The 27,762-nt window shown below is 53.4% G+C and overlaps 1 protein-coding gene across 2 annotated transcripts; it reads right to left on the reverse strand.

Annotated features, from left to right (window-relative positions):
* Positions 1-99: 99 nt before the first annotated feature.
* TRAM2 (translocation associated membrane protein 2) lies at positions 100-27,762 on the reverse strand. Of its 2 annotated transcripts, none has more exons than XM_065834577.2 (11): positions 27,538-27,762; positions 16,668-16,731; positions 13,361-13,470; positions 12,718-12,834; positions 9,706-9,764; positions 8,937-9,021; positions 8,729-8,799; positions 6,807-6,911; positions 6,519-6,677; positions 4,916-5,076; positions 100-4,291 (listed from the first exon to the last, which is right to left on the reverse strand). In XM_065834577.2, exons 1-11 carry the CDS (start codon positions 27,655-27,657, stop codon positions 4,218-4,220), a joined length of 1,125 nt encoding a protein of 374 aa, XP_065690649.1. In that variant the 5' UTR covers positions 27,658-27,762; the 3' UTR covers positions 100-4,217. The 2 variants fall into 2 exon arrangements, with proteins under 2 accessions (XP_065690649.1, XP_071663246.1); XM_071807145.1 differs by lacking the exon at positions 27,538-27,762 and adding an exon at positions 23,221-23,412.

The following is a 27,762-nucleotide window of genomic DNA, read 5'->3' on the forward strand; positions in this document are numbered from 1 at the left end:
CACGAGATACTGTGGCAAAGGGAACGGGACAACCCGCGGCGGCCAGCTTTGGAAATTCATTCAGCTTAGCGCAGCGATGAAGCATCCGGACAGCAGCGGTGGAGGAATCTATGCCTTTTATTGCTTTATTTCAGAAAAATACTTCTTGTCGAGTTTATCACAAAAAGACACGTAACAACAAACAACGACAAAATCCGTACAAAAACTGAAGTGACAGGAAGAATGAAACAAACGGGATAAAAATATCAGACTGTTACTTTCCCCCCCGCCCCCTCCAAAATGAGGAAATTTGCACTGAAGCAACAATATGGAAGAACAGAATTCTTCCTCAAATTCCTTTGAAGTTTGGTCTGTCGAGTTGAACACATTTGAAGGAAAACTACGTGCCTCTGACTTTTGCAACTGCCAGCAAAACCCCACACAGCCCCGAGGTGAAATAACACAGTTTAAGTATAAAACCTACCAAATAAACCATCTATTACACATTCATGGAGTTCACCAGAAGGCTGGAAATCAAACCACATCATCTCCATCTCCTGTTGATGCAAATCAGGGTCCATCAACCCAGAGGGCAAGAGACAGAAGCTGCTGCAAACCCCATGCACTGGGGGAGCGAAGAGGCATCTTTGTGTGGTTATTCTTCCCTCCCACTGGGAAACCAACCAAAAATACATTATAAAGTAGTGAGTGAAGGGTAAAGTGACCTACATGGGGACTGGAATTTGTTTCCTTTACTACTAACCCAAACACGATGAGGAGGAAGAAAGAATTCTAAATAAACCAACGAAAAACAACGCAACTGTAATGCCCCGTAACATAAGTCACTCAATATGTGAAATGCTACATCTGTTCTTCCTCCACCCCTTTCTCTTCCCAAGCCCATTCTAAGTATCTAAGACAAAAAGAGAGAACTACTGCTGGTATTTCACAGCTGTTCTAGGCCAGGGCAGGAAAACGCTACGCTCAACACCTCAAAATCACAGACTGCTCAATCCCTGACCTTCTCAGGTTGGATAATGGGCACAGGCTACAAAAGCAGCCTCAACCCCATGGGAAGAGCGCGAGCAATAGCGTTACGTTGAGTTTTCCATAGTCTGTAACACCTTCTGCGCTGTGGTGGCCAAAAGCTGTTTGGGGTTGGATCTTTGGGGTTTTTCTATGCAGAAAACACAAGGCTTGAGAAGATGGGGCAAGAAGAGCATCCACTCAAAGAAAACGAGCATCTTTGTATGCAGAGCGGTCAAGGCAAGACTTGACCGTCAAGGGTTTGCCATGAAAATGGTTCATCTGAGAAAAATAAAGCTCTTTGGGCTGAAGAGAAGGATCGTTCTGCTGAGAAATGACGCAGACGCAGCAGCGTTTATGGCAGGTTTGCAGATGAGGGACGGCGCTCGCATGACGAGACACAGACAGAGCGCGGAGTGGGGCTTGCGGACCTTCCAGCAAAGGATCAGCTCAAAAAACCAACGAAAATATAGACCCCAGGGATCCTGCCACACTTGGGCATGAAAGGAGGATGGGGATTTCTGAGGAGTAAAGATAGAGGGCAAAAAAAGCCCCATCATCTATAGGTTACAAACAAATAACACATGGAAATGCTCCCAAAACAAACTGTCCCTTTTACTGGTAGCTCTATCAAAAGGAAAACAGAAAAAACCCAACGTGTAAATGTAGCATATGTTGTACATACGTTGTAAAGAGGGAGGGCGCTCAGCTACTCCTATAGGACACAGATCAAGCGTACAAGAGGCTACAACATAAGGCACTTGGGATACAAGGCGTAATTATAATTAGCTTCTTGATGAAGACGTGGGATTGTGCAAGTGGCGGAGCTGCCTGAAGCCCAGTGGGCAGGAGGAGGATTGTTCAGCAGCCGCTTTTTGGGGCCATGGATGGCTGGGAAGAGGCAGCAGAAAGGTAAAAACCTCTCACACTAAACCCTTTCCACATCCTCCCTAACGTAAAGCTCTTTACCCCCTCTCATCGTGTTGCTGCCTCCAAGCCAAAAATCGGTATTATCTACCCAGCAAGGGCTATGAGGAGCAATCACAGAGACCACTGAGGGCTCTGCTCTGTTTTCTTCCTTGGTTCCCCTGAAAAAGGGGGAATCCATGTCCTAGCATCCTGTTGACGTCTCGTTTGGGACTCAGGGGTCACGGGGATGGAGGAACGAGTGGAATTTGACCAACTGTCCTCATGTCCCTGTATGTTTTCTCTCTGCGGTGCCCAGCGTTAGCTGCGCCTCAACAAGGAGAGAGGGAGGAAGGGACAAAAGACGCCTGCGGGAGGAAAAATACCCAACCAAACTCAAAGATGGGCAGAAAATCAACTGTCACTCGTGCCTCAAAACGCGAGCGATGCGAAGGACTGCGCCGGCCTCACGGTGGAATTGCACTCGCAGGGAGCCTGAGCTGAGCGAGGAGCAGAGCAAGGAGCAGAGTGAGGATCAGGGAGAGGAGCGGAGCGAGAGGCAGAGTGAGGAGCAAAGAGAGGAGCAGAGCGAGGAGCAAAGAGAGGAACACAGTGAGGACCACGCACTTTCCCTGGTCCGTGGGGAAGGTGGATCTTGCATACGGAAGAGCGAGCGCAGCTCCTCGCACCCTGCGCCGCTCTTCTCACCCAGCCCAGGGAGCAGCCGCCGCTCGGGCAGAGCGCAACTAACGCTCCAGTGGGTTTGCTGCATGAGAGGCACCAACAGCAAAACCAGCCACAGAAACCGCCCCGGAGGGAGCGGAGGGGTGAGAGGCGCCCATCTGCCACACATTACCGCTGGTGCACGGCACCCCAAAGAACGTCAGCGACTTGGTGCTGACCCCGCGGAAATGCTGCTCCCCAGCAAAGAGGCAAGAGAGGACCGAGCCGGTGGGATCTGGGGTTTCGCATGAACGTCCTGCCGGCTCACGTGGGTGGCAGCGGGCAGGAGGTGAGGGGACAAGTGGTCTGCAGCAAGAGGTGGCCTCTGAGGTAGATCTGAGACAACTCCACCTGCCAGCGGCTCTGCGCCACAGCTCAGGCCGTTCCTAACGTGAGAGCTGCTCCTGCAGCCCCAGCTTTCTTCCCTGTCATCCCGTTCACAGCTCGGAAAGGGATGAAGGGTTAAGGTTTTTTGGGAAGAAACCCTGCATTTGATAGCACCTTGGGTGGATACAAGCTCTGTATCCTTTGGAAATGAGGAGCGAAGCTGGCGGCTGCCGATGGCACAGCTGCACCGGTACGTTGAAGATGAGAGGAGCACAGTCCCATTGATGCAAAACCCTTTAGCAGCAGCCGGTCTGCTCATCCAGATGTGGCCAGGAGCCGCAAGAACACCGAGTCCACGGGCACACACAAGCCAGCAAAGGGCTGATGGAAGCCAGGCCAGGACTCAAGGGTTCAGGCAGACCTGAGGACGTTGCTGCCCTCGAGCCCACCTCTTGGGCTGGGAGGTCTGGAAGAACTCACCTCTGCAGCCAAAAGGGTTAAGAGGGACCCAGTTGTACCAGAAGAGCTTGGAGGCGAGTCCGAAGTGAAGAAGGAAATTCCCTCCCTTCTCTGCTGCACAGTTCTCCAAAATAAATTCAAAACTGAGGGCTGGAGGGACCCCACTTAAGCATAAGTCCAGCATGAGACAAGACATGGTTGCAGTTCCTCCCTCAGCCTCTGGTCTCTATCTGCAGCACTTGCTGGCCAGACGTGCCCAGGAGAGGCGACCTGCACCCCCGAGCACCCCTGAGCACCCTGAGCCTCAGGGTCACATCCCCATCGCATCCCCCAGAGCCTGTTCCCAAAACAGCCTTTAAGCTGCTCTGGCCCTTTACACAGGGGCTCAGGGAAGCACCATGAAGGGAGGGGAGGAACACGCTGTATTTAAAAAAAAAAAAAAAAAAAAAGATTATTTGGAACCGTCTACCATGCATTTGTAACAAAAATCCAAAATAACCAAACGCTAAAATAGGAAAGAAAAAAATTGCACGCTGATGTACAGTGAAATAGAGAAAAAGAAAATCCAGGAGTGTTGGAAAAGGCTCCTACAAGGGGAAGGGTGAAGAGGAAAAGGGACCTTTTTGGTTTTATTGCAAATGGTTCAAGAGAGCAAGAAAGAAAGGGAAGAGAGCGAGAGACACCTTGGGAACATGACCGGCTTCCTCGCTGCTCAAGGTGACGCTTGTGAGGGCTGGGAGGAGGGGCTGCTCCTTAGTCCCGGTATCTCACCCTCCTCCCCAGACCAGCCTTTGCTTCTACGGCGATTTCAACTTCTTGGTCCGCGGCGAGGTGCCGTTCTCTGCTTTCACCACTCCATTTTCATGGTAACCTGGGGACAGAGAGAAAAACTTTGTGCCTTGCACAGGCCAAAACTTTAACTCTCTTGGGACGGGCCTATAGAATCATAGAAAGGTTTGGGTTGAAGGGACCTTCAAAGCTCCCTCAGTGCCAGCCCTGCCATGAGCAGGGACATCTTCACCAGCTCAGGTTGCTCAGAGCCCCGTCCAGCCTGGCCTGGGATGTCTCCAGGAATGGGGCATCCACCACCTCTCTGCCCAGCCTGGGCTGGTATTTTACCACCTGCGTTATAAACAATTTCTTCCTCATGTCTGGCCTGAATCTCCCCTCCTTTAGTTGAAAACCATCACCCCTTGTCCTTTCACAACAGGCCCTGCTCAAAAGTCTGTCCCCATCTTTCTTATTGGCCCTTTTAAGTCCAGAAAGGCTGCACTAAGATCTCTCCGGAGCTTCTCCAGCTGAACACCCTAGCTCTCCTAGCTCGTCCCACAGCAAAGCTGTATAGACATGGATAAAACGATCGCCATGGGTCAATCCCTCTGGGGACCCTCAGGCTCAGTCTGAAGAGGCAGGAGGTTCTGCCACAGCACCGCCTGCATGGAGATGCTGACCCGCAGCACCGGTGCAAGCACGGCCACACCGGCCCGGCACTCACCCGAGTCCCTCTTGGGCGGCTTTGCGGGCTGCCTGGCGGCAGCGGCTCGCTTCCGGCTGCTCTGCTCGTTCCAGTACTCCCGCCAGCGCCGCAGCTGCAAGTGGATGAAGCGCCACATCACCGAGGCCTGGAAGAGGCACACCAACAGCAGCACACTCATTCTGGTGGGGCGGAGAAGAGGCAGGCTGAGAAAAGGGCAGTGCGGCCACCACCAGCACAGATCCCACCCGCACACAACGTCCCCTGGGCGGCTGCACTGGGAGCTGCAGCAGGTGCTGTCCCCACAGCCACCACAGAACCATCTTGCTTGGAAGAGACTCTCAAGATCATCGAGACAAATCATTAACCCAACCCTGACACTACCCCATGTCCCTGAGAACCTCATCTCCATCTGTTCAAGCCTCCAGGGATGGTGATTCCAGCACTGCCCTGGGCAGCCTGTTCCAATGCCCCACAGCCCTTTGGGGAAGAAATTGTTCCCCACATCCAACCTCAACCTCCTCTGGTGCAACCTGAGGCCGTTTCCTCTGCTCCTGGCGCTTGTTCCTGGGGAGCAGAGCCCGACCCCCCTGGCTCCAAGCTCCTTTCAGGCAGTTCAGAGATCAGAAGGTCTCCCCTCAGCTCCTGTTCTCCAGCTGAACCCCCCAGGTCCCTCAGCCGCTCCCATCACACTTGTGGACACCTCTGCTTTCTGCCATATCCTGAGCTCAAAGCAGCCAATTCCCTTTCTGTCCCCACCATGAAGCTCTCAGGTGCTCAGGGCATTGCTGAGTCTTAACACTTTAGGGCAGGAATGGATGAATAGGATGATCTCAGCCACCAACGCCCAAACCACAGTCTCCACAATCAAGATAAAATGTCTCCAGCTGCTCTGCAAGACTAAAAAGTGGATGTGGTTGGAAGGGAGCTGAGGAATTCCCCATCCCCCAAATCCACAGGCCTGCCAATCCACAGCTCCAAAAAGCTGGGCAGTGACCAGGTACCTATCTTAGGAACTTCTAATCTGAACCTACAGCTGCTGTGGGTGGAAAAGGCTCCCAGTCTTGACATACCAGACTGCAAGGCATATGAGGAACCCATCCCATCCTCTGCCTTCCACGTCAACAGGCAGCAAAACACGTCCAAGCAGAAGGGAAAGCTCCTTTTCATTGACCACAGCCACGTAAGCACAGTCACAGGTGCAGAAGGGAAAGCCCACGAGCCTTTCTCCAAGACAGGCCTGTGCTTTACAACTTCACTCAATTAACAAGTATTTGCTGTGTTTTGCCTCCTATTGTGGCTCCACAGCATCCTCGCTCCCTTCACACTAAGTCCTTCATAGAATCATAGAATGGTTTGGGTGGGAAGGGACCTTCAAAGATCATCTGGTCCAACCCCTGCCATGAGCAGGGACATCTTCACCAGCTCAGGTTGCTCAGAGCCCCGTCCAGCCTGGCCTGGGATGTCTCCAGGGATGGTTCATCCACCACCTCTCTGGCCAACCTGGGACGGGCTCTCACCACTAAAGGAACCTGGATCAGATCCCCACTGATATTCCCAAACCCAGCCAAAACCACCTTGGGCTAACACAAACCAAGGAAGACACAGCAGGGAACATTCCTACCTGAAGAGGATGTTGTTGAAGAGAAAGCTGAAGAAGTTCCCCCTCTCGGGGTCGAGGGGCTGGCTCTCCACCCGCGGCAGCCCGAAGCCCATGACCAGGATGTACAAGGTGAGGGTGAAGAGCCTGGTGATCACAAACACGACAGCCCAGACGTTAAATCTGTGGGAGGACAAGCAGAGGTGTCAGCAGGAGCAGCACTGACCTGGGAGATGAGAACGAGCCACCTCTTGTGTCAATGGCTTCTCCTGGGCGCTGGAGTGGGGAACCATGGCCAGTGTGGCTACTTACAGCTTCTCGTTGTTCTCATCTGTGAAGTAGACCAGCCGGGCCATGTGGAAGAAGAATTCGGCTAAGTACTGTAACAGCAAGAGGATCAGTCCCAGGCGGGTTAGGCTAGGGGGGAAGAGGAGAAAACAAGCATCACTGGGCTGGTCAACCTCAGTCCTCCAGATCACAGAATGTCAGGGGTTGGAAGGGAAGCTCATCCAGTGCAATCCCCTGCCGGAGCAGGAACACCCAGCTGAGGTTCCACAGGAAGGTGTCCAGGCGGGTTTGAATGTCTGCAGAGAAGGAGACTCCACAACCTCCCTGGGCAGCCTGGGCCAGGCTCTGACACCCTCACCCCAACAAGTTTCTTCTCAAATTTAAGTGGAACCTTTTGTGTCCCAGTTTCAACCCACTACCCCTTGTCCTATCACTGGCTGTCACAGAGAAGAGCCTGGCTCCATCCTCCTGACACTCACCCTTTATATATCTGTAAACATTAATGAGGTCACCCCTCAGTCTCCTCCAGCTCCAGAGCCCCAGCTCCCTCAGCCTTTCCTCACACGGGAGATGCTCCACTCCCTTCAGCATCTTGGTGGCTGCGCTGGACTCTCTGCAGCAGTTCCCTGTCCTTCTGGAACTGAGGGGCCACAACTGGACACAATATTCCAGGTGTGGTCTCCCCAGGGCAGAGCAGAGGGGCAGGAGAACCTCTCTGACCTACTGACCACCCGCTTCTAATACACCCCAGGTACCATTGGCCTTCCTGGCCACAAGGGCCCAGTGCTGGCTCATGGTCATCCTGCTGTCCCCAGGACCCCCAGGTCCCTTTCCCCTACATTGCACTCTAACAGGTCATTCCCCAGCTTATACTGGAAGATCCAGCATCTCTGCCATCCCAGCGCTGCGGCAAGTGCCAGCTTGAAGCCAGACATCCTGCAGCAGCGGGGCAGGATTGTGATGGGGCAATCCCTGTCCCCAGAACATCGGGCCAGACATGAGGAAGAAATTGTTTACAGTGAGGGTGGTGAGAGCCTGTCCCAGGTTGGCCAGAGAGGTGGTGGATGAACCATCCCTGGAGACATCCCAGGCCAGGCTGGACAGGGCTCTGAGCAACCTGAGCTGGTGAAGATGTCCCTGCTCATGGCAGGGGTGGCACTGGGGGAGCTTGGAAGGTCCCTTCCCACACAAACTATTGTACGACTCTGTGATCAAACAGCCCAAAGCAGCGGTAGAGCTGGGACGGGTGTGACACAAAGCCCTGACCTGGCCTTGCTGCCCCGTGCACACGCTCAGAGCCAGGATAAGAGTTTTCCCGCCCACGTTGCACTGGGACAGCACCCCAGCTTGCTTCCCACACCCAGGGGATCTGCACCATCAGCCTGTGTTTTGGGTCCCTGGTTAACATTTGCTTTGCAGTGCCCTGTCAGCAGAGACTGCCTGCACACTCGCGTGACATCGCTGAACCCCCTCAAAATCAGCTCTGTGGGTCTGTGAAAACTGTTTGACTAAGGGCCCGCAGTTGGGAGGTCAACTTCAATACCACCTGCTTTTTAAACACTTGTTCTATGGCTTGCTACTTGGGAGAAATTAAAAACCAGTAGGATGAAAAGAAATGGCCTCAAGTTGAACTAGGGAAGGTTTAGATTGGATATTAGGAACAATTTCTTCATGGAAAGGTTGTCAGGCATTGGAACAGGCTGCCCAGGGCAGTGCTGGAGTCACCATCCCTGGAGGGTTGAACAGACGGAGATGAAGTTCTTAGGGACATGGGGTAGTGACAGTGTCAGGTTAATGATCCTGAGGGTCTCTTCCAACCAAAATGATTCTACGGATCTTTACCCCCTTCAAAGCCCTGCTGAGGCTCCCCAGGTGACTCGCACCGCAGAGGGATGCGCTCAGCCCCATCCGTGCCGTGGGACATGCTGCCGAAGCAGCCGACTCACTTGAGGAGGTAGGCGCCGGCGATGTGCAGCAGGTAGAGTGCGATGCAGCGCAGCTGGCGCGGAATCTCCTCCTGGCAGGGGCAAAAAGACGCGTTAGCCCTTTGCACCTCTCCGCCCGCCCTCTCGCGACGTGTGTCTTCCCAAAAGCCGGTGGGCCAACCACCTCGAGCATCCCCAGGGCGCATGGGAGCACCCACCTGGCTCTCACCTTGCGAACTTTTTGGAAGTAGAGCTCCGGCAGGGCGTGCAGCCAGTACGCCAGCTGGCACAGGTAGAAGAACTTCACCTGGAACCTGAAATGCAGGGATGAGCCACGTGAGCAGACCTGGGCCACAGTGCGACCCCAAGAACACAGGCACCAGGCAACCCCAGCACGGCTTTGAAGCCATGGGATTTGGTTTTAAACTAAGAGAGGGGAGATTCAGGCCAGACATTAAGAAACTGGGGCTCTGAGCAACCTGAGCTGGTGAAGGTGTCCCTGCTCATGGCAGGGGTGGCACTGGGGGAAATGGGAAGTTCCCTTCAACCCAAACTATTCTATGACTCCATGATTTAGGAGGCATCATTTCTGGGCTGAAATGACATGTTGAACCAAGCTATCCATACCCAGATATTTGTGCTACGGCCTCCACGCCCTCAACAAACCTCACTCTTGCAAAAACCCAGGAAGGGAGGATTATCCTCCACTTCGTTTCTCCTACAAAAAATCAACAGCAATAGCGACTTGCTGGAAGCGATGCAGGCAGGATGAGTAACCAAGCCCACAGGACCTTCCTCTCAGCAAAATTCCCCTGTGAACACCCTCCCCAGGGCCACAGAACGAGGTATCCCCCACACCCTGGGGTCCCGGTGCAGCATCCTTGCGGCAGGGTGCACGCAAAGGGCGCTGCGCTGTCATCACCTGCTCCCCACCACAGGGAAAAGCCAGAGAGAGGAAGCGGTCAGCCCAAGAACAAAATGCCCTTGTGAGTGCTTACGGAAGATAAACGTGCGGGTAGTTTTCCCACAGACTCCGGGGGTTTGTTATGTATCCTTCCTGAAAAAGAGAAGAGACGCAAGCATTCAGCAAAACAAACAGGCAGCGCGTGCTTACGATGGGGAGGGCTAATGCTACATAGAAATTAGGAACTGGGGGTGAAACTCAGGTCCTTTCAGCCTCCATTAAAACCATGTTCCTTGCAAGAGCCAAGGCTGAGCTCCCCAAAGCTCCACCACTGTCAGGGGTCTCTAGCACCCTGGTCAAGTTTCACGAGACCCTCACAGTTGGGGGCTGAAGGCTGCTTGCCTGCTTGCACAGGAGGTCCCGAGTTCAGGAGAACTTGTTTCGGAGTTTTGGCAACGCAGGAGGGATGTTCCCCTGGCATCAGCAGAGGCTGGGAATGAAGGGATGGAGAGCAGCCCCCAGGAGAAGGACTTGGGGTGCTGAGGGGGTGAAAGATTGGACATGAGCCGGCAATGTGTGCTTGCAGCCCAGAGGCCAATTGTATCTTGGGCTGCATCACAAGGAGCGTGGACAGAAGGTGGAGGGAGGTGATTCTGCCCCTCTGCTCCACTCTGGTGAGACCCCCCTGCAGTGCTGGTCCAGCTCTGGGTCCTCAGCACAGGACACACATGGAGCTGCTGGAGAGGGGCCAGAGGAGCCGCAGAAATGACCCGAGGCTGGAACAGCTCTGCTGGGAGGACAGGCTGAGAGAGTTGGGGTGTTCAGCTGGAGAAGAGAAGCTCCGGGGAGACCTTATTGTGGCCTTTCCATATTTAAAAGAGGCCAAAAAGAAAGATGGGGACAGACTTTTTAGCAGCGCCTGTTGTGATAGGACAAGGGGTGATGGTTTTAAACTAAAGGAGGGAGATTCAGGCCAGACTTGAGGAAGAAATTGTTTGCACTGAGGGTGGTGAGAGTCTGTCCCAGGTTGGGCAGAGAGGTGGTGGATGAACCATCCCTGGAGACATCCCAGGCCAGGCTGGACGGGGCTCTGAGCAACCTGAGCTGGTGAAGATGTCCCTGCTCATGGCAGGGGTGGCACTGGGGGAGCTTTGAAGGTCCCTTTAAACCCAAACCATTCTATGATTCTATGGAGGTGTGGGGTGAGATGCCTGTAGCTCCAGGCAACCGTGTGCATGGACCAGGGGGGCTTCCTCCTCACTGGCATTTCCAACCCCAGTATCACTTAAGCAAAAATAAGCACTTCTGAAGAGAAAGAGGAACAGGAAACACCTACAAAAATAATACGCATTGCACAGTTTAATTTTCCACCTGCCTGCATTCGCCTTCAGCCTCGTGTCTTACGCTTGCAGGGCAGACTGCAGGACAGGGCTCCCTCCTCGTCCTGCGCTTGCGCAGCTCCTGCCACACAGGTGCCACCTGGGGCTTTGCAAAGACATGCTAGCACGAGGAATTCATCCTGCTCAGCCCCCTCCTGCCACCATCGTCCATGCCCTGCCTGCCTTGAGCCCTTTGTTTCTGCAGTGGGAGGCCAGGGGATGCGCAAGTGCTGCCAAAGGTGACCTGCTCTGCACACGTGGGGCAGCTGGGGAGCACAGCACAGTGACATGGATTGGCACAGGGTAGGCACAGGAGGCCACAGCCCCGTAACCAGTGACGGACACGTCTGCACAGGGCGAGCAGCTCAAATACAGCGTCACTGACTGTTTTTTGAAGCTTCCCTCCCCGCGGGGCAGGAGCAGCACCAGCAGATCCCAAAAATGGGATCTGACACATGGCTGACACGCCAGAGGCTGTGCTGCCATCCAGAGATCTGGACAGGCTGGAGAGTTGGGCAGGAAAAATTTAATGAAATATAACAAGAGCAAGTGTAGAGTCTTGAATCTGGGCAGGAACAACCCCAGGTTCCAGTGTAAGTTGGGGAATGACCTATTAGAAAGCAGTGTGGGGGAAAGAGACCTGGGGATCCTGGGGACAGCAGGGTGACCATGAGCCAGCACTGGGCCCTTGTGGCCAGGAAGGCCAATGGTACCTGGGGTGGGTTAGAAGGGGGTGGTCAGTAGGTCAGAGAGGTTCTCCTGGCCCTCTGCTCTGCCCTGGGGAGACCACACCTGGAATATTGTGTCCAGTTGTGGCCCCTCAGTTCCAGAAGGACAGGGAACCGCTGGAGAGAGTCCAGCGCAGCCACCAAGATGCTGAAGGGAGTGGAGCATCTCCCGTGTGAGGAAAGGCTGAGGGAGCTGGGGCTCTGGAGCTGGAGAAGAGGAGACTGAGGGGGGACTCATTCATGGGGATCACTATGGAAAGGGGGAGTGTCAGGAGGATGGAGCCAGGCTCTTCTCGGTGACAAACAATGATAGGACAAGGGGCAATGGGTTGAAACTGGAACACAAGAGGTTCCACTTAAATATGAGAAGAAACTTCTTCCCAGTGAGGGTGCCAGAGGCTGGTCCAGGCTACCCAGGGAGGTTGTGGAGTCTCCTTCTCTGCAGACATTCAAACCCGCCTGGACACCTTCCTGTGGAACCTCAGCTGGGTGTTCCTGCTCTGGTGGGGGGATTGCACTGGATGAGCTTTCCAGGTCCCTTCCAACCCCTGACATTTTGTGACTCTGATCTGCTGGCTGTACCCCCTGGGCACCAGCGAGAGGATGTGTGCCCTCGAGGCACCACAAACAGGGACCACAAAGTCCGCCCGTTAGCCCCACAAACCTGAAAAGCGCATCCTAAAACCACAAAGCACTGAACAACAATAAGGAGGAAAATAAAGAGGCCAAAAAAGATGGCAGGTCTTGGAATAGCAGATGGAGATGATGGGATCAGGCAAAATGTCTGGGGTCCAGCACCAAAAATATTTCATGAGGCAGGAGAAACATCTCTCTAAACTGCTTGAAAAACCCACCATACTTGAGAACTAAACTTGACTGAAATGTGTCCATCTTGGCCCGGGGGTTGGGTGAGGACTCTGCTGCCATTGGGGTTTTGTGCTCCCGAAACCGCAATTATCACGTGGAAAAGCCAAAAAGCCATCCAGCCCCGTTCCTCACCGTCACCACGACGTACAGGCACCAAACCATGGAGGTGAGGTGGAAGGCGACCAGCTGGCCCGATTCGTTGAACTTGCTGTGTTTGACCTTGGAGAGATGGAGCCGCCTGTTGATTTTCTGTGATGGAGCAGACACAAAAGGAAAAGAAAACATAAAGCAGTGGGTCAACAACTCTCCAACCTCCTCCCCATCCCAACCAGCCCTCACAGATGAATCTTGATGATCTTGAGAGTCTTGTCCAACCAAAACGATTCGTAGAATCGTTTTGGTTGGACAAGACTCTCAAGATCATCAAGTCCAATCATTAACCTCACGTTTTCACTAAACCATGTCCCTGAGAACCTCATCTCCGTGTCTTTTAAACCCCTCAATGGATGGTGACTTCACCACCTGTTCCAATGCCCGACAACCCTTTGTGGAAATAATTTTTTCCTAATATCCAATCTAAACCTCTCCTGGTGCAATTTGAGGCTGTTTCTTCTCATCTTATTGCTTGTTATTCGTGAGAAGAGATCAACCCCCTCCACAGAGGCTCATTAATCACCAGCTCGACCCCCAGACCAGCATTTAACTGCAGCAGGATCACACCCCCCCTATGGTACTTCAGATATTTCAGCGATTTGGGATGCCCAGCATCACTCACATCCAGAGCGTACTCCTGCACCACTGCGTGCAGGATGATGGCGATGAAGATGTAGAAGAGGATGGTGACCAGATCCTTCGGCCCGTAGTGATACTGGACCAGCTCCCCATCTGCAAAGAGACCGAACGCTGGGTCAAATCCCCATGATCCAAAAACTCAACGGTTAGTAGGGGGAGGCTATTCCCAACCTGCAGCTTGGACGCAGAGAGAGGTTGTGCCAGTGGCTGCAGGGCTGGAAAAAAGGACTCTGGTTGGGATTAGGAAGAGCATGGTTAGCAGGTCAAGAGAGGTTGTCCCCTGGGGAGGCTGCATCTAGAGTTCTGTGTCCAGTTCTGGGCTCCCCAATTGAAGAAGGACCAGGAATTACTGGAGGGAGTCCAGGGAGGGACACAAAGATGCTGAGGGGTCTGGAGCATCTGTGTGATGAGGAGACTGAGAGAGCTGGGGCTGTTGAGCTGGAGAAGAGAAGCTGAGAGGGATGTGATCAATGGGATCAATAGCTCAGGGTGGGTGTCAGAGGATGGACCAGACTCTGTTCAGTGGTGCCCAGCGCCAGGGAGAGGGGCAACGGGCACAGACTGAAACACAGGAGGGTCCATCTGAACATGAGGAGAAAATTCTTTCCTTTGAGGTGCCAGAGCCTGACCCAGGCTCCCCAGAGCGGGTGTGGAGTCTCCTTCTCTGAGACATTCAAACCCGCCTGGACCCACCTGTGTGATCTGCTCTGGTGACCCTGCGTGAGCAGCTGGGTTGGACTGGGGGATCTCCAGAGGTCCCTTCAACCACAACCAGTCTGTGACTCTGTGATCTTCCAACACCGAATCTCTCCCACTCACTCCCAAAGCTGCTGGAGCAGGACTCAGCTGCCCAAATGTAGATGATCTGCACTATTAAGAGACCTGAAACAGCAGCACGTGGCTGGCAGATGAGAAATAGAACCCACAGGATGTCCTGCTCCTCTGGAGCAACAGGAGACACAACAGCACCCAAAATACCCGAGACATCTGCGTTTAGGCAACTATTTGCAGCCCTACAGCATACGGGCTCGGTGCAGAAAGCATCGCAGTGGGAAGCTCAGCCCACCCCAACTACGCTCTCCCTCACCCAGCTCCATCCTCCCCTATTATCACGACTGAGAAGTGGCTTGTCTGTCACCGGCCCTGCTTACCCTCGAACTAAACTTCAGTTCGGATTTCTAAGATGTGAGCTACGTGAATGAGATTTGAACAGGATTTATGAAAACTCCTGGTGTGAGGATATGGAAACACCTGGTCCTTAAGAGCGATCCCAGCTGTGCAAACCAGGAGTTAAAATGCTGCCTGTGTCACAGAGCTCATAACTTCGGTATGAGAGAAAAGAACTGCAAAACTAAAGGAAATAATATTATAGAATCATAGAATCATTTTGGTTGGAAGAGACCCTTAAGATCATCGAGTTCAACCATTAACCCAACACAAGCACTAAACCATGTCCCTAAGAACCTCATCTCTGTCTGTTCAACCCTCCAGGGATGGTGACTCCAGCACTACCCTGGGCAGCCTGTTCCAATGCCCCACAGCCCTTTGGGGAAGAAATTGTTCCCCACATCCAACCTCAACCTCCTCTGGTGCAACTTGAGGCCGTTTCCTCTGCTCCTGGCGCTTGTTCCTGGGGGGCAGAGCCCGACCCCCCTGGCTCCAAGCTCCTTTCAGGCAGTTCAGAGATCAGAAGGTCTCCCCTCAGCTCCTGTTCTCCAGCTGAACCCCCCAGCTCCCTCAGCCGCTCCCATCACACTTGTGCTCCAACCCCTCACCAGCTCCGTTCCCTTCTCTCAACTCGCTCCAGCACTTCAAGGGCTTTCTTGAGCCCTCAGGTGATTTTGCTGCCCCTGACGCCGCCATTTTGTGTGTGAGGTGATCCTGCCACCCCTGAGGTCACCATTTTGAGCCCTGAGGTGATTTTGGTGTCCCTGATGCCGCCATTTTGTGCATGGAGCTGAGGGGCCCAGAACTGCCCCCAGGATTTGCAGTTTGGCCTCCCCAGGTCCCAGCACAGGGACGGTCCCTGCCTTGGGCATGCTGGCCACGCTATTCCTGATACAAGTCAGGATGCTGGTGTCCTCTTGGCCACCTGAGCACACACTGGCTCATGTTCAGCCGCTGCCACCAACACCCCCAGGTCCTTTTCCACCGGGCACTTTCCAGCCGCTCTTCCCCGAGCCTGTAGCCCTGCCTGGGGTTGTTGAGAGCCAAGTGCAGGACCTGGCTCTTGGTCTTGTTAAACCTCATACAGTTGGCCTCAGCCCATCGATCCAGCCAGTCCAGATCCCTCTGCATGGTCATCCTGCCCTCCAGGACATCAACACTCCCACCCAACTTGGTGCCATCTTCAAACTTACTGGGGGTGCCCTCAATCCTACATCAATACCTAATACCTGGTCCTGGTGAGATGGTTGTGTGTCCCCTTGAGACTTCTGGTAACAGGGGAGAATAAATCCCTTGGCACCAAGGCAGAAGCCATCTGCCCTGTGCCACAAGGGAGTCCGCACCACGATTTCATCTGGAAGCTGGATGATGTCTCCAGCTTCAAATATTTTAAGGGCAGAGCTTTCGTCTCCCATGTGTCTGCCTCATCCTGGATCCACTAATCCAAACAACCCGCTCTTCCCTTGATGATCACTCAAATGCTTCTAATTAACTGCAGTTTTGTGCCACCACACCAGGCTCTGTGCCACGGGCGTTTGGCAGATCCTGGCTCCAAGGCTTTATCCAAAACACCTCATTCTGCCTCCAAAACACCTCATTCTGCCTCCAAACCAGTGCCCAGATCGCTGCCAGCCCTGCAGGGGCTCTCGGCTAGGAATGGAGCAACTAGAAGCCAAAACACCAGCTGGGGCACATCCTCTGGCCCACTGGGCTTAGACCTGCACCAGCGCGGAGTCTCCTTGAATTATTCTTCATATGCATCAGGACCATAAGCTGCTTCCAGCAGGGATCCCATGCACCACCTGCATCTCTGCACTCTCACCTCGTGCCATTCCCGATAAATAGAGTGAGACAGCAATGCCACTTACAAAGAGTTAAATCCCTCCTGCTCACAGGCAGGGCACAGAGCAATCAGGACATGCAATCGGGCCATCTGATCCCACTGACCAGGTTTGGAGGAGAATCCTCACCCTGCAAATCACAGCGAGTGGCCTGATCATGGCAAGAAACCCTAAAAAAGCATTTCTTTCCAACCCTGGCAGCACGAGCATTGGCAGATAAAACCAGAATGCTCTGAGCCCCTCAAACTTCGCTTTTCAGCCTTATATCTCAGCATCTCTTACCTGCTGTAGGCACGCTGACGTTATACTGAGGTAAGATAAACAGGAAGGCAGTCTTGGCTGTAACCTGGTAAAGACACACAGAGGGGAGAAAAAATATAAATCAGTTGTTAAATTCTTTCCTCTGCCACTATTTATTCCTCTTTCCAACATCACTGGGAAAGGCAAAGCATCCAGGAAGATGCACCTTTCAGCAAGGGGATTGCTAGGGAAGGGGTGTGCCCAAAGAGACTTGGGGTTTGAGAAGGAGAAAGGCGTGGATAAAAGAGGGAGAAACCTGGAAAAGCAACGCAGCTGGAAAAGCCACCAGTTAAGCTGATGCTCGGGGATGAGCATCCCTCCATGGCATGGACCATCGTCACCAGGCAAGGTGACAGGGGAAGGTCCCCACTTCCCCTCGGGGATGAGTATCCCTCCATGGCATGGACCATCGTCACCAGGTAAGGTGACAGGGGAAGGTCCCCGCTTCCCCTCGGGAATGAGTATCCCTCCATGGCATGGACCATCGTCACCAGGCAAGGTGACAGGGGAAGGTCCCCACTTCCCCTCGAGGTGAGCATCCCTCCATGGCATGGACCATCGTCACCAGGTAAGGTGACAGGGGAAGGTCCCCGCTTCCCCTCGAGGATGAGTATCCCTCCATGGCATGGACCATCGTCACCAGGCAAGGTGACAGGGGAAGGTCCATGCTTCCCCTCGGGGATGAGTATCCCTCCATGGCATGGACCATCGTCACCAGGCAAGGTGACAGGGGAAGGTCCATGCTTCCCCTCGGAGATGAGTATCCCTCCATGGCATGGACCATCGTCACCAGGCAAGGTGACAGGGAAAGGTCCATGCTTCCCCTCGGGGATGAGTATCCCTCCATGGCATGGACCATCGTCACCAGGCAAGGTGACAGGGAAAGGTCCCCGCTTCCCCTCGGGGATGAGTATCCCTCCATGGCATGGACCATCGTCACCAGGTAAGGTGACAGGGGAAGGTCCCCGCTTCCCCTCGGGGATGAGTATCCCTCCATGGCATGGACCATCGTCACCAGTGACCTGCTGTTTGGGGGACACCGGGAGCCTGGCCTAGAGGGACCTTTGTGTTCATTTAAACCATCCCTCATTTCCATTCACTCCAGGAGCTCGGACTGGGTAGAAATGACAACATCCAGCACCTGAGTGAGCTCGGTGGCTTTGAAGCCCCATAGGTTTTGTATTTAGCACCAACACTTCTGCAGAGACGCTTCTAGTAATCAGAGCCATGGGATGGGTGAAGCTGGATCCTCTAGAGACCACACACCGGCCCAGGTTGGCCAGAAAGGTGGCGGATGAACCATCCCTGGAGACACCCCAGGCCAGGCTGGACGGGGCTCTGAGCAACCTGAGCTGGTGAAGATGTCCCTGCTCATGGCAGCGGTGGCACTGGGGGAGCTTGGAAGGTCCCTCCCAAGCCAAACTCTTCTATGACTTTATGATCCCATCCTGCTGCATCTCCAGGACACCCCAAAGCAGCATCTCCGAGACTGATGACCCTTTGAAGTGGATCCACAGCAAAACACCTGATGTCAACCTCTGTCCATGCCCCCATCCCATCCTACGTTGCACCGGCAGCCGGTCACGAGAGATTTTTACCTTTCTGCTGGCTCCTCAGCCACCCTCCCAACGCTTTGCACGCACCCAGCTCCGTAAGCAATGCCCCCCCAAAAAACTCGCATGCCCATCAAACAGCAATGGAGATGAGCCGCATTTCACACAGCTGGAGCTGCGACTGTTTCAGAACTATTAAAAACATGGCTGGAAATATGGCTGCATGTGCTGCGGGACGGAACTGCCAGGGGACACGGGGGTTTTGCCAGCGCTCCCGTCCCACCCCCGCAAGTGTTCAGCAACCCAGCAGTGGCTCTGCTGGACAACAGCAAACTCCGCAGCCTGTTCTCATGATCTTTAAGGATTATTATTATTATTGTTTTCCACTTAAATAAAGAAATCCCATCTGTTGTGCTCTGTTTGTGGAGGAGCGGAGATGTGAGAAGCGCTCTGCTGACTTCTCTTGAGAAACAGAAGCTCACTGTATGTCCTGCCTTTGGGCCCTTACTGTTTTGGAAGGAAAAGGAAGATCTGTTCCTTCTGCAGCAATTGCACTGACAAAACATGTCATGTTCACCCACTGCACAGCACAACTTCCCATCCTGCTATACGCACTATTGCCTTCCTTTATTGCTACAGTATCTCACTACCTTTCCAATCTAAAAAGTTCAGTCTAGCTTTTCCATTGGAAAGAAACATTCACTTCTAACATAGTTGCTGCCTTCTTTCCTCCCTACCAAATTGTTCTGTCTCTCACTGTGTTCTGACCTTAGGCTGGTGAGGTCTGCAAGCCTTTGCAGTGGTGGAGAAAGCGGCAGATTTGCAGTGCTGAGGTCTGAGCTGGCACTGGGTGACCGACCGCAGGCAGCGTTTGCGGCTGTAATGGACAAGGCGCATCGCCCGGCCTCACGCTGCCTTAGGGAGACATTGAGCTCCTGCCAACCTGGCTGGCTACGACAAGCAAAGTTGCTTCATCCCAGAGCAGTACAGCACAACCAGACCCAGACTTTACATCCAAACCTCCTCGCAAGCCGGCACAGGGAATGAAACAACCACACAATGCCGCAGGGACAGGCGGACACGTCAGGATGCGCTGACGGCGGCAGGTGCTGAAGGTTTTGATACAGGGAATTAACAATTAACACTTAAAGAACTAACACTTAAAGACTTAAAGAGCCAACAGAGGGCTAACCCTTAACCCACATCGCTATTGCCTAGCTTTGCTGAGCTTTGTGTAACTTATTGTACGAGAAACAGGAGCTTGCTGACGCCTTGCAAAGATAATAATCCTTGGGTGCATCCTTGCTGCATCCTGGGGTGAACTGGAGAACAGAAACTCGGGCACAGGACAGGAGATACGCCAGTTTAACCAACCCAGCAGTCTGAGTCCAGCCAACTCATCACACTGACCAAAGGTGCTGTGTACAGAGAAGAGGACCCAGGGTCACGATCATTGTGCAGCTGCAACCAGGAGGAGCCGGAGGTTCAGACCATGGCAATGGGCTCCTGAACTCATTGTAGTAAGAACCGCCTTTTCGGGACAGGTTATGAATATGTACAGGCGTTCCCAGAACTTGCATTCATATGTAACACTTTACTGCATTTAACCAAGCTCACAGCTACTGAAAATTTACACATGTCCTGGGCGGAGTTATCCCCCGTGTGTCTGTCGCTGTAATACATACCTTCTTTACGATCTCAAGGGTTGTAAGGTCATTTCTGCACCTCAGTTTTACATCCTGGCTGATGGCTGCAAACAAGACATCACCTCCAGGTGAAGTCTCCTAACCCTGCTGGACGGGCCACAAGCCACACTTGTGGGTCCGAGAAAATGACCCCAGAGCATCTCTGGGTGCGGAGAAATTCCCGCACAGTGCTCAGCCCCGACACGGCTTGCAAGGACTCTCCTGTTCTTCTTATCTAGAAGGCCTGGCAGGAAGGTTTTCCCCATCTGCTCAAGGGTCAACCAATGCTTTGTCCCATCTCCACATGGGGAAAAATTTGATGAAATATAACAAGAGCAAGTGTAGAGTCTTGCATCTGCACAGGAACAACCCCGGGTTCCAGTGTAAGTTGGGGGATGACCTACTAGAGAGCAGTGTAGGGGAAAGGGACCTGGGGGTCCTGGGGACAGCAGGGTGAGCATGAGCCAGCACTGGGCCCTTGTGGCCAGGAAGGCCAATGGTACCTGGGGTGGGTTAGAAGGGGGTGGTCAGTAGGTCAGAGAGGTTCTCCTGCCCCTCTGCTCTGCCCTGGGGAGACCACACCTGGAATATTTTGTCCAGTTGTGGCCCCTCAGTTCCAGAAGGACAGGGAACTGCTGCAGAGAGTCCAGCGCAGCCACCAAGATGCTGAAGGGAGTGGAGCATCTCCCGTGTGAGGAAAGGCTGAGGGAGCTGGGGCTCTGGAGTTGGAGAAGAGAAGACTGAGGGGGGACTCATTCATGGTGATCAATATGGAAAGGGTGAGCGTCAGGAGGATGGAGCCAGGCTCTTCTCGGTGACAACCAATGATAGGACAAAGAGTAAAGGGTTCAAACTGGAACACAAAGGTTCCACTTAAATATGAGAAGAAACTTCCTCCCAGTGAGGGTGTCAGAGCCTGGCCCAGGCTGCCCAGGGAGGTTGTGGAGTCTCCTTCTCTGCAGACATTCAAACCCGCCTGGACACCTTCCTGTGGAACCTCAGCTGGGTGTTCCTGCTCCAGGGGGGATTGCACTGGATGAGCTTTCCAGGTCCCTTCCAACCCCTGACATTCTGTGACTCTGTGATCTGCTTTTGCTTCCCATGGGCCACCAGGAGCTCCGAGGCCACCTCTGCTCTCCTCCACCTTTCATTAGAGAGGAGTGGGTTCTTTCCTAAAGCTTGCGTAAAATGTTTTACAGCCTAAGATAAATGTGACTGCCTGGATGCAGACAGGCTCCTGACAGACCAGTTTCCAAAGACAAACTACCTCTCTGCTCCATCCAATGGAAGAGGCCCCAGCACACACCTGCAGCCCCTCACTAAGGGTCACAGCAGCATCTCCAGGGGACAAATCTGAACCCTTGGGTTCCTCATCCACCTCCGGACATCTCACACACCTTACATCTCCTCTCAGGTATCAAAGGTGTCGCTTCTCCTGCAACAGGTCAGGAGATGTTCACACTGACCAGGGAAACATTGGAACACGTGCAGGATATCATTCCCACACACACTCCTGTGGGCACCAGTAGGACTTCAGTGGCCAAGGCAGCATCTTCAGATGGGCTTTCAAGGCCTCAAACAACCGGTTGCATCTCATTTTGTGAGCGTTTACACCTCCACGCTTTCTTCATTGCAATTGCACGAGAAACCCAGACCAGCACACCCATTGTCCAGCTTAGCTCTGTCCTCTGAGACCCACCATGGTTCTGATCACGCCGCAAACCCTTGGCCATGTCACCTCTACCTCCCTGCAACCACCCTGAGGACATCTCAGTTCAGACAGGAAAAGAGTTGTGGTTCCCAGTGGCTGAGGCTGATGGAGCATGAAATCTACAGGACAAAGGTGACATCCCTTCATCCTTGGAGGTGAAGGACACCAGTGACATCCTTCCAGCCTTGAAGGTGAAGGACAACCTGCAGACCCACAGAGGGACTTGCATCCTTTCACTGTTGCTCACAACACGACCCTGACCTGTGGAGGGATAAGTGACTTGACCAAGGTCGTAGCTGAATTCCATCACGCGAACATCAGGCTCCATAATCCCACACTACAACAGTAACCCCGACAGCATCCCCTCCACCCCGTCAATGGGAGCACCCTCAGTGCACCCATTGCTGTTTCACAGAATCATTTTGGTTGGAAGAGACCCTCAAGATCAAGTCAAACCATTATAACACTGGCACTAAACCATGTCCCTGAGAACCTCATCTATGTGTCTGTTCAACTCTCCAGGGATGGTGACTCCATCACTGCTCTGGGCAGCCTGTTCCAATGCCCCACAGCCCTTTGGGGAAGAATTTTTTCCTAATATCCAACCTAAACCCATCACTCTTGTGCTCCAGCCCCTTCCCCAGCCCCGTTCCCTTCTCTCAACTCACTCTAGAACCTTAAGGGCTTTATTGGCATGAGGGGCCCAGAACTGACCCCAGGATTAGAGATGCTATGCACCAGTGCTATAGAGTCCTGCATAGCGTATAGAGACAGAACCACCATGGAGCAGCTTAAGCCTCCTAGAAAACAGGACACACCTGAACCATGACCTCCAGCAGAAACCAGGTTTTCTCGGCTCGGGAAGGAGCAACGAGCACCGGGGATGGTGAAACTTTAAAGCTCACATCGAGTACAACACAAGTTTGCAATAGGAAGAGCAATATAAGGATCATTCAGAGGCACAAGATGCTCGCTGTCCATTTGCTCCGATACAGGGTGCTGGTATGGGAAAGGAGGCACCAGGAAAAGCTGCTGCAGGCAGGGACACAACTGGGGCTCTTCAGGTATTATTATATTTTTTGGTTATGCTGTGAGGCCACCTTCTCAAGCTGCTGGTTTTCCCCCTTTATCTCCAGCTTTCTCTCTGCTCCCCAATAATGCAGCGACCGGAAAAAATCACACCCCTATTAGCTTGGAGTTTGTTGCCTACTACGAAACAGCCAAGTTCCCCTCAGTCTCTTTAGAAGATGCTGGTTTTTTTTCCCCACCACATAAGAGTCCAAACCAAAGTCCCAATTCCACTTTTGCAGGCATGCAAGCGGCTTTTAGAACCACAGAATGGTTTGGGTGGGAAGGGACCTTCAAATGTCATTTAGTCCAACCCCAGCGTAACGTCTCCCCCAAAATCCACCCGCTGCACCTCTCAACCCCTGATGTTTTCAGGAGCGAGGGCTCATTTTTGAGCATCCTTCCCAGGGGTACCAGGTCACTCTCAGAAACCCAATTCCCTCCCCCAAAGCCTCAGCCCACTGGGATTTGCAGGATTCGTGCTGTCTTCCCCCCACTCGGTGCCCCTGCGGTCCTGCCTGGGTTAAAACAGCTTCGGAGGAAGGAAGCACGGGAGGCTTGGGGGAGTTTCTGCCGTCTGAGCCGCGAAAACATCTCCAGGGCTTGAAAAACAACTCTAATTGAAGATAAAACGCTGTCCAAAGGCTTTTCTCACAACTCGGGTTTTTGCTTTTTCCCCTCACCAGCCGGAGCATTCACCAAAAGGAAAACCCATCGATGCACGGTATGGATTGACACAGGCCCTATAAGTAAACTGAAGCCCAAACTTTGGACCAAAGCCCTTAAAAGCAAACAGCCCCTCTGCTCGTCCCCCAGCGCTACGCAATTACCGCCGCCTTGTTTATTCACTTTTTAAAAGCAAACCTAAATTCTGCTTGTTTTCTTCCCCCCCATGCTCTCCCTGAACTATTGGGCCCTCAAGCTGCTCATGCGCCTTGGTTTCCACATCTGGCAGAGACCTGGGGGAGGCAGAAACACAACTTGTTGTCCCTCGTTAGCGATGGGAAGGCCGTAATTTTGCAGAGTACTACAGAGGGGACCAGGGAGGGGAAAATATATTTAGCAGGAAGCCTGGAAATAGCAGCTCATTCGTCAGCTGCCTTCGTTTGAGTGTCACAACGCAGGGTTTTGGAGACCATGACTCACTGCTGGGCTCTGCGTAAAGAGGAAAGCCCAGCAAGGGCACGGCAACTCTTATAATATAATATTTTATAACTTTATTCCCATCACTCCATGCATAAACATCAGGACCTGGCGTCTGTTTTGTCCCGGCCAGTTCTGGCCTAAGGGAGAAGACTGAGCCCCAGTTTCCCCATCGTACAGAGATCACAACAGCAGCCCCCATCTAATACAGAAAACCCAAAACCAGCGAGGTCTCCCCAAACTCAACCCGCACAGAAGCGGATCAACCTGACACAGGCAACTGGGCAGCTGCAGGTTAAACCCAGCCTAAGCTTGGCTTCATTCTTCTGCAAAGAGGGTAGATGAGGATATGCAAAGTGATTTCTGAGTGAGGATTGTGAGCACCTGTTTCACATGGGAAGGCAGAAAACAGGACAAGGGGTGATGGTTTTAAACTAAAAGAGGGAGATTCAGGCCAGACACGAGGAACAATTTTTTTACACGGATGGTGGTGAGAGCCTGGCCCAGGTTGGCCAGAGAGGTGGGCAAGATTTCGACTTGATGATTGTCCTGGTTTTGTTAAAAACAAGTTTCTCTTTTAGTGAATTTGCCTGTCAGCTAAAGCTTTCAGATTAGCTGCATTTTCCTGGAAAACCAGATACACATTTTGGTAGACACAGCAATGGAATGCAAGGTTATGATAAGGATGGATGCACATCTCATGAGAGGGGCAACGAGAAACAGGTGACCAAGAAACTGACCAACAGAGTATAACATCCCATTCATGTGATAATTCATATAAAAGTGGGAGACATGAGGATCTCATCCCTTTTCCTCATGGCAACATTAGGAGAGGACCTTGCAAGTCGTCCCTGCAAACTGAGGCCAGTGACAGACTGAATCCAGCTCCATTGGCTGCAGAGTCCAGCCCAGGACTTTGGGTGCCGGCTCTGCAGTTGCCGGCACTTTCAAGATTGGTTTTGTATATTTTGTATTATTTTCTCTATTTTATCAGCAGCATTAGTAAAACATTTTTAATTTTTCCAACTCTCTTCTCTCTGTCCTTCTTTCCCTCCCGATCACCTGTAATTAGTGGGAAGGGGGCAGAGGGGGTTAACAATACATCTACCACGGTTTTAATGTCACCCCGCAATCAAATCTCAACACTGATCCTTGTGAGTCCCTTCCAACCCAGGACATTCAATGTTCTATGAAGCAGTGGGCTTCCCACCATGAGCAACACTTGGATCACCTAAAACAAGCACAATATTCAAATAATCAAGTGCAATGCACCCGTAATACCCACGAGGAGCTTCACGCCACATGCCCCCAAATCCCCTCCCTGGAGCCGGCACGGTGCTAACGGCGCATCGAATAATGTCGGGCATCAAAAAAGGTGTGAACGGTAACTCCGTTGTGACTGGTGCCCTCTCCACACTCCACGCTGCGGAGAAATTACTGGGCTGGGAGATGGAGCCCATTGATTGCTTTGGATGGGCAGGAGGTTGAGCACCCAAAAGGATGCTCAGGGTGCACCTCTTGCCGCGCTTGGGGAGGGTGTAAGAGTCGGTCTCGAAGTTGTGCTTCGAGATCAAGGTCAACGAACCATCATGAGTCCATCACCGAATGGACCGCGACAGATGGGGAGACCCGTGGCGGCCCCTCGAGCATCCCCACGAGCACAGCGCTGGAGCAAACTGCCACGGACCGCCTGGGAAAAGGTTAAAAATCCAATCTGCGCCTCCCCAAAGAAACGTCCCCTGCAGGAAACAGCCCATTGTGAGCAGGATTCGGCCGTTTCCGCGTCTCCGTGGCTGTTGGGGAAGGTGGGAACCTGGCAGTGTGGTGGGGATCGGGAGGAGGAGAAGGGACAGACAAGTCCAGCCCAGCAGCTCAGACAAGGCACCAAAAACGCATCAAAAGGCAGAAATACCCGAGCTGCCACCAATATTCACCACAGAGGTGGTACAGGTGGGCACGGGTGGTTTGGAAGGCTGGGGAAGAGCGGAGATTGATTCCCCCTCCAGGGGGAAAGAAAGCAGAAGGAATAAATAAAATAATGATTAAAAAAAATACACGAGGACCAAAAGTGTTGTCCCAAACTCCATGCAAAGGGGCAGATGCTGCCCAATGGGGATGCAGCTGGATGATGAAGAGGGAGCAGTGCTGAAACCCATCCCGGCATGACAAGCACCATCCCCTGAATCCAGGAAATTGCTCCCTCTCAACAACCAGAGATTTAATTAAAAGACATTATTAAAAAAATGAGAAACGCCACCAAACCATCCCTGCTGCCACCTCCACGGGGAGGGGTTTAAACACGTTGCATTTCAAAAACACCCTCTGAACATCGCGTTGACCAAAAGCCCGGGTACCACCGCGCCGTGATGGGGGTTCCCTGCACACAACCACAGGCACCAGCACCCCGAAAAACCAACTGTGGGGACAAACCCGGTCAGAGAGACGCAACATCAGCGACTTGTTTTATTTTAAAGTACGACTAGGAAACTTGCAGCCCAACTTCGCAGCATTTGCATGTGGTTTTGGAACACAGCTGGCCCTTTCGGGTTCATTTTGAAACTTTCCTGACCCTTAAATAAATATATATACACGCATAAGGGTATCAAAGGGGCTTTGTGCACTAGAAGCGACCTGTGTATTCAATGCATTTGCAGGGAAAAGGAAAAAAAAGGCCGGGGGGGTATGAATAAAGAGGGGGGTGCGACCAGGAGGGTGTTAAGGAACTGGGTTTCCTCCTCCCGCGATTTGCTGCAGAAGGAGTTTTTCCTCCCCCGGCCGCCCCTTTCCCATCCGGATTCGCTTTGAAACGTGGCACTGCGCTCCAGGGGAGGGTTTGCGCGGGGGAAACGAGGGGGGTCCGATCCGGCCGAGGTGCCCCCGAGCCCAAGCGAAGCTCCGTGGGGGTGCTGGTGGCCTCCAACCCTCCCCATCTCCCCCCTCGAACGAGGAAAGGACAAACAGAAAGCGGGGGAGAAGGAGCCGGAGAAGGGGAGAGCGGCATTCCCGACACGGTTCGCACGGAACTGGGACGGCCCGGCTGAGCGAAGCTTTCCCGGGGAGGAGCAGGGGCTGCATCTGGGGATGGAGTGCGATGGGGAACGGCCAAGGAGCCGCTGGCGGCCGGACGAGGCCCAGGAGCCCCCCCGGGTGCTCGTCCCACGGTGTTGCGGAGAAAACACCTGGAAAACGGCTGATATTAAAAAAAAAGGGGGAAAAAAAGATCTCCCCTCCACTTGCAACAGTTGGAAGTATCAGCGAGGGTCTGACTTCTCCCTGCACCCTTGGGTGCTTGGGAAGTGGTGCGGGACACGGAGCGTCCCAAAAGCGGCGGGGGCTGTGCAGAAAAAGGGGGTTCAGTCCCCCCTGTGCTCCCCCTTCCCACCCTAGGCAACGCTGGGGGGGCAGAAGGATGTGTCGCCCCAAGAACCAGCACTGTGCTGGGATTTCTTTTTCTTTGGGGGGACGCCTCTTTGCTGATGGAAGAGAGATAGGGAATGAATGGGGAGGCACCCCCCGCACCCCGAGCGGGATGGGGCCACCTCGCTGGGGTGCAGCGCCCTGGACACCCCCTGAGCCAAAGCAGCGCTTGTGGGGAGGGGCACCAAAGTTCGGGGCGCCCGGACCGCAGCGGCGGGGACACAAAGAGCCGGTCCCGGGAGCGCTGTGCAGGAGGGGCGGTGGGGAAGTCTCACCTCGAACATGAGCGCGATGAGGACGCTGAGCACCAGGCAGAAGCCGATGTCGGCGTGGTTGTGGATCAGGAACTCCTGGCTGAACAGTGGGTGGCTCTTGGTCCGCCGGCGGAACGCCATGGCCGGGCCGGACCCGAGCGCAGCGAAGCCGCCCCGCCGAAAACTTACCCGGGCCCGCGGAACTTCGCCGAGCCGCCGCGGCCCCGCGCAGGCGCCGCCCGCATG

This window comes from Patagioenas fasciata, chromosome 3 (genome assembly GCF_037038585.1).
Source record: "Patagioenas fasciata isolate bPatFas1 chromosome 3, bPatFas1.hap1, whole genome shotgun sequence".
NCBI lineage: Eukaryota > Metazoa > Chordata > Aves > Columbiformes > Columbidae > Patagioenas > Patagioenas fasciata.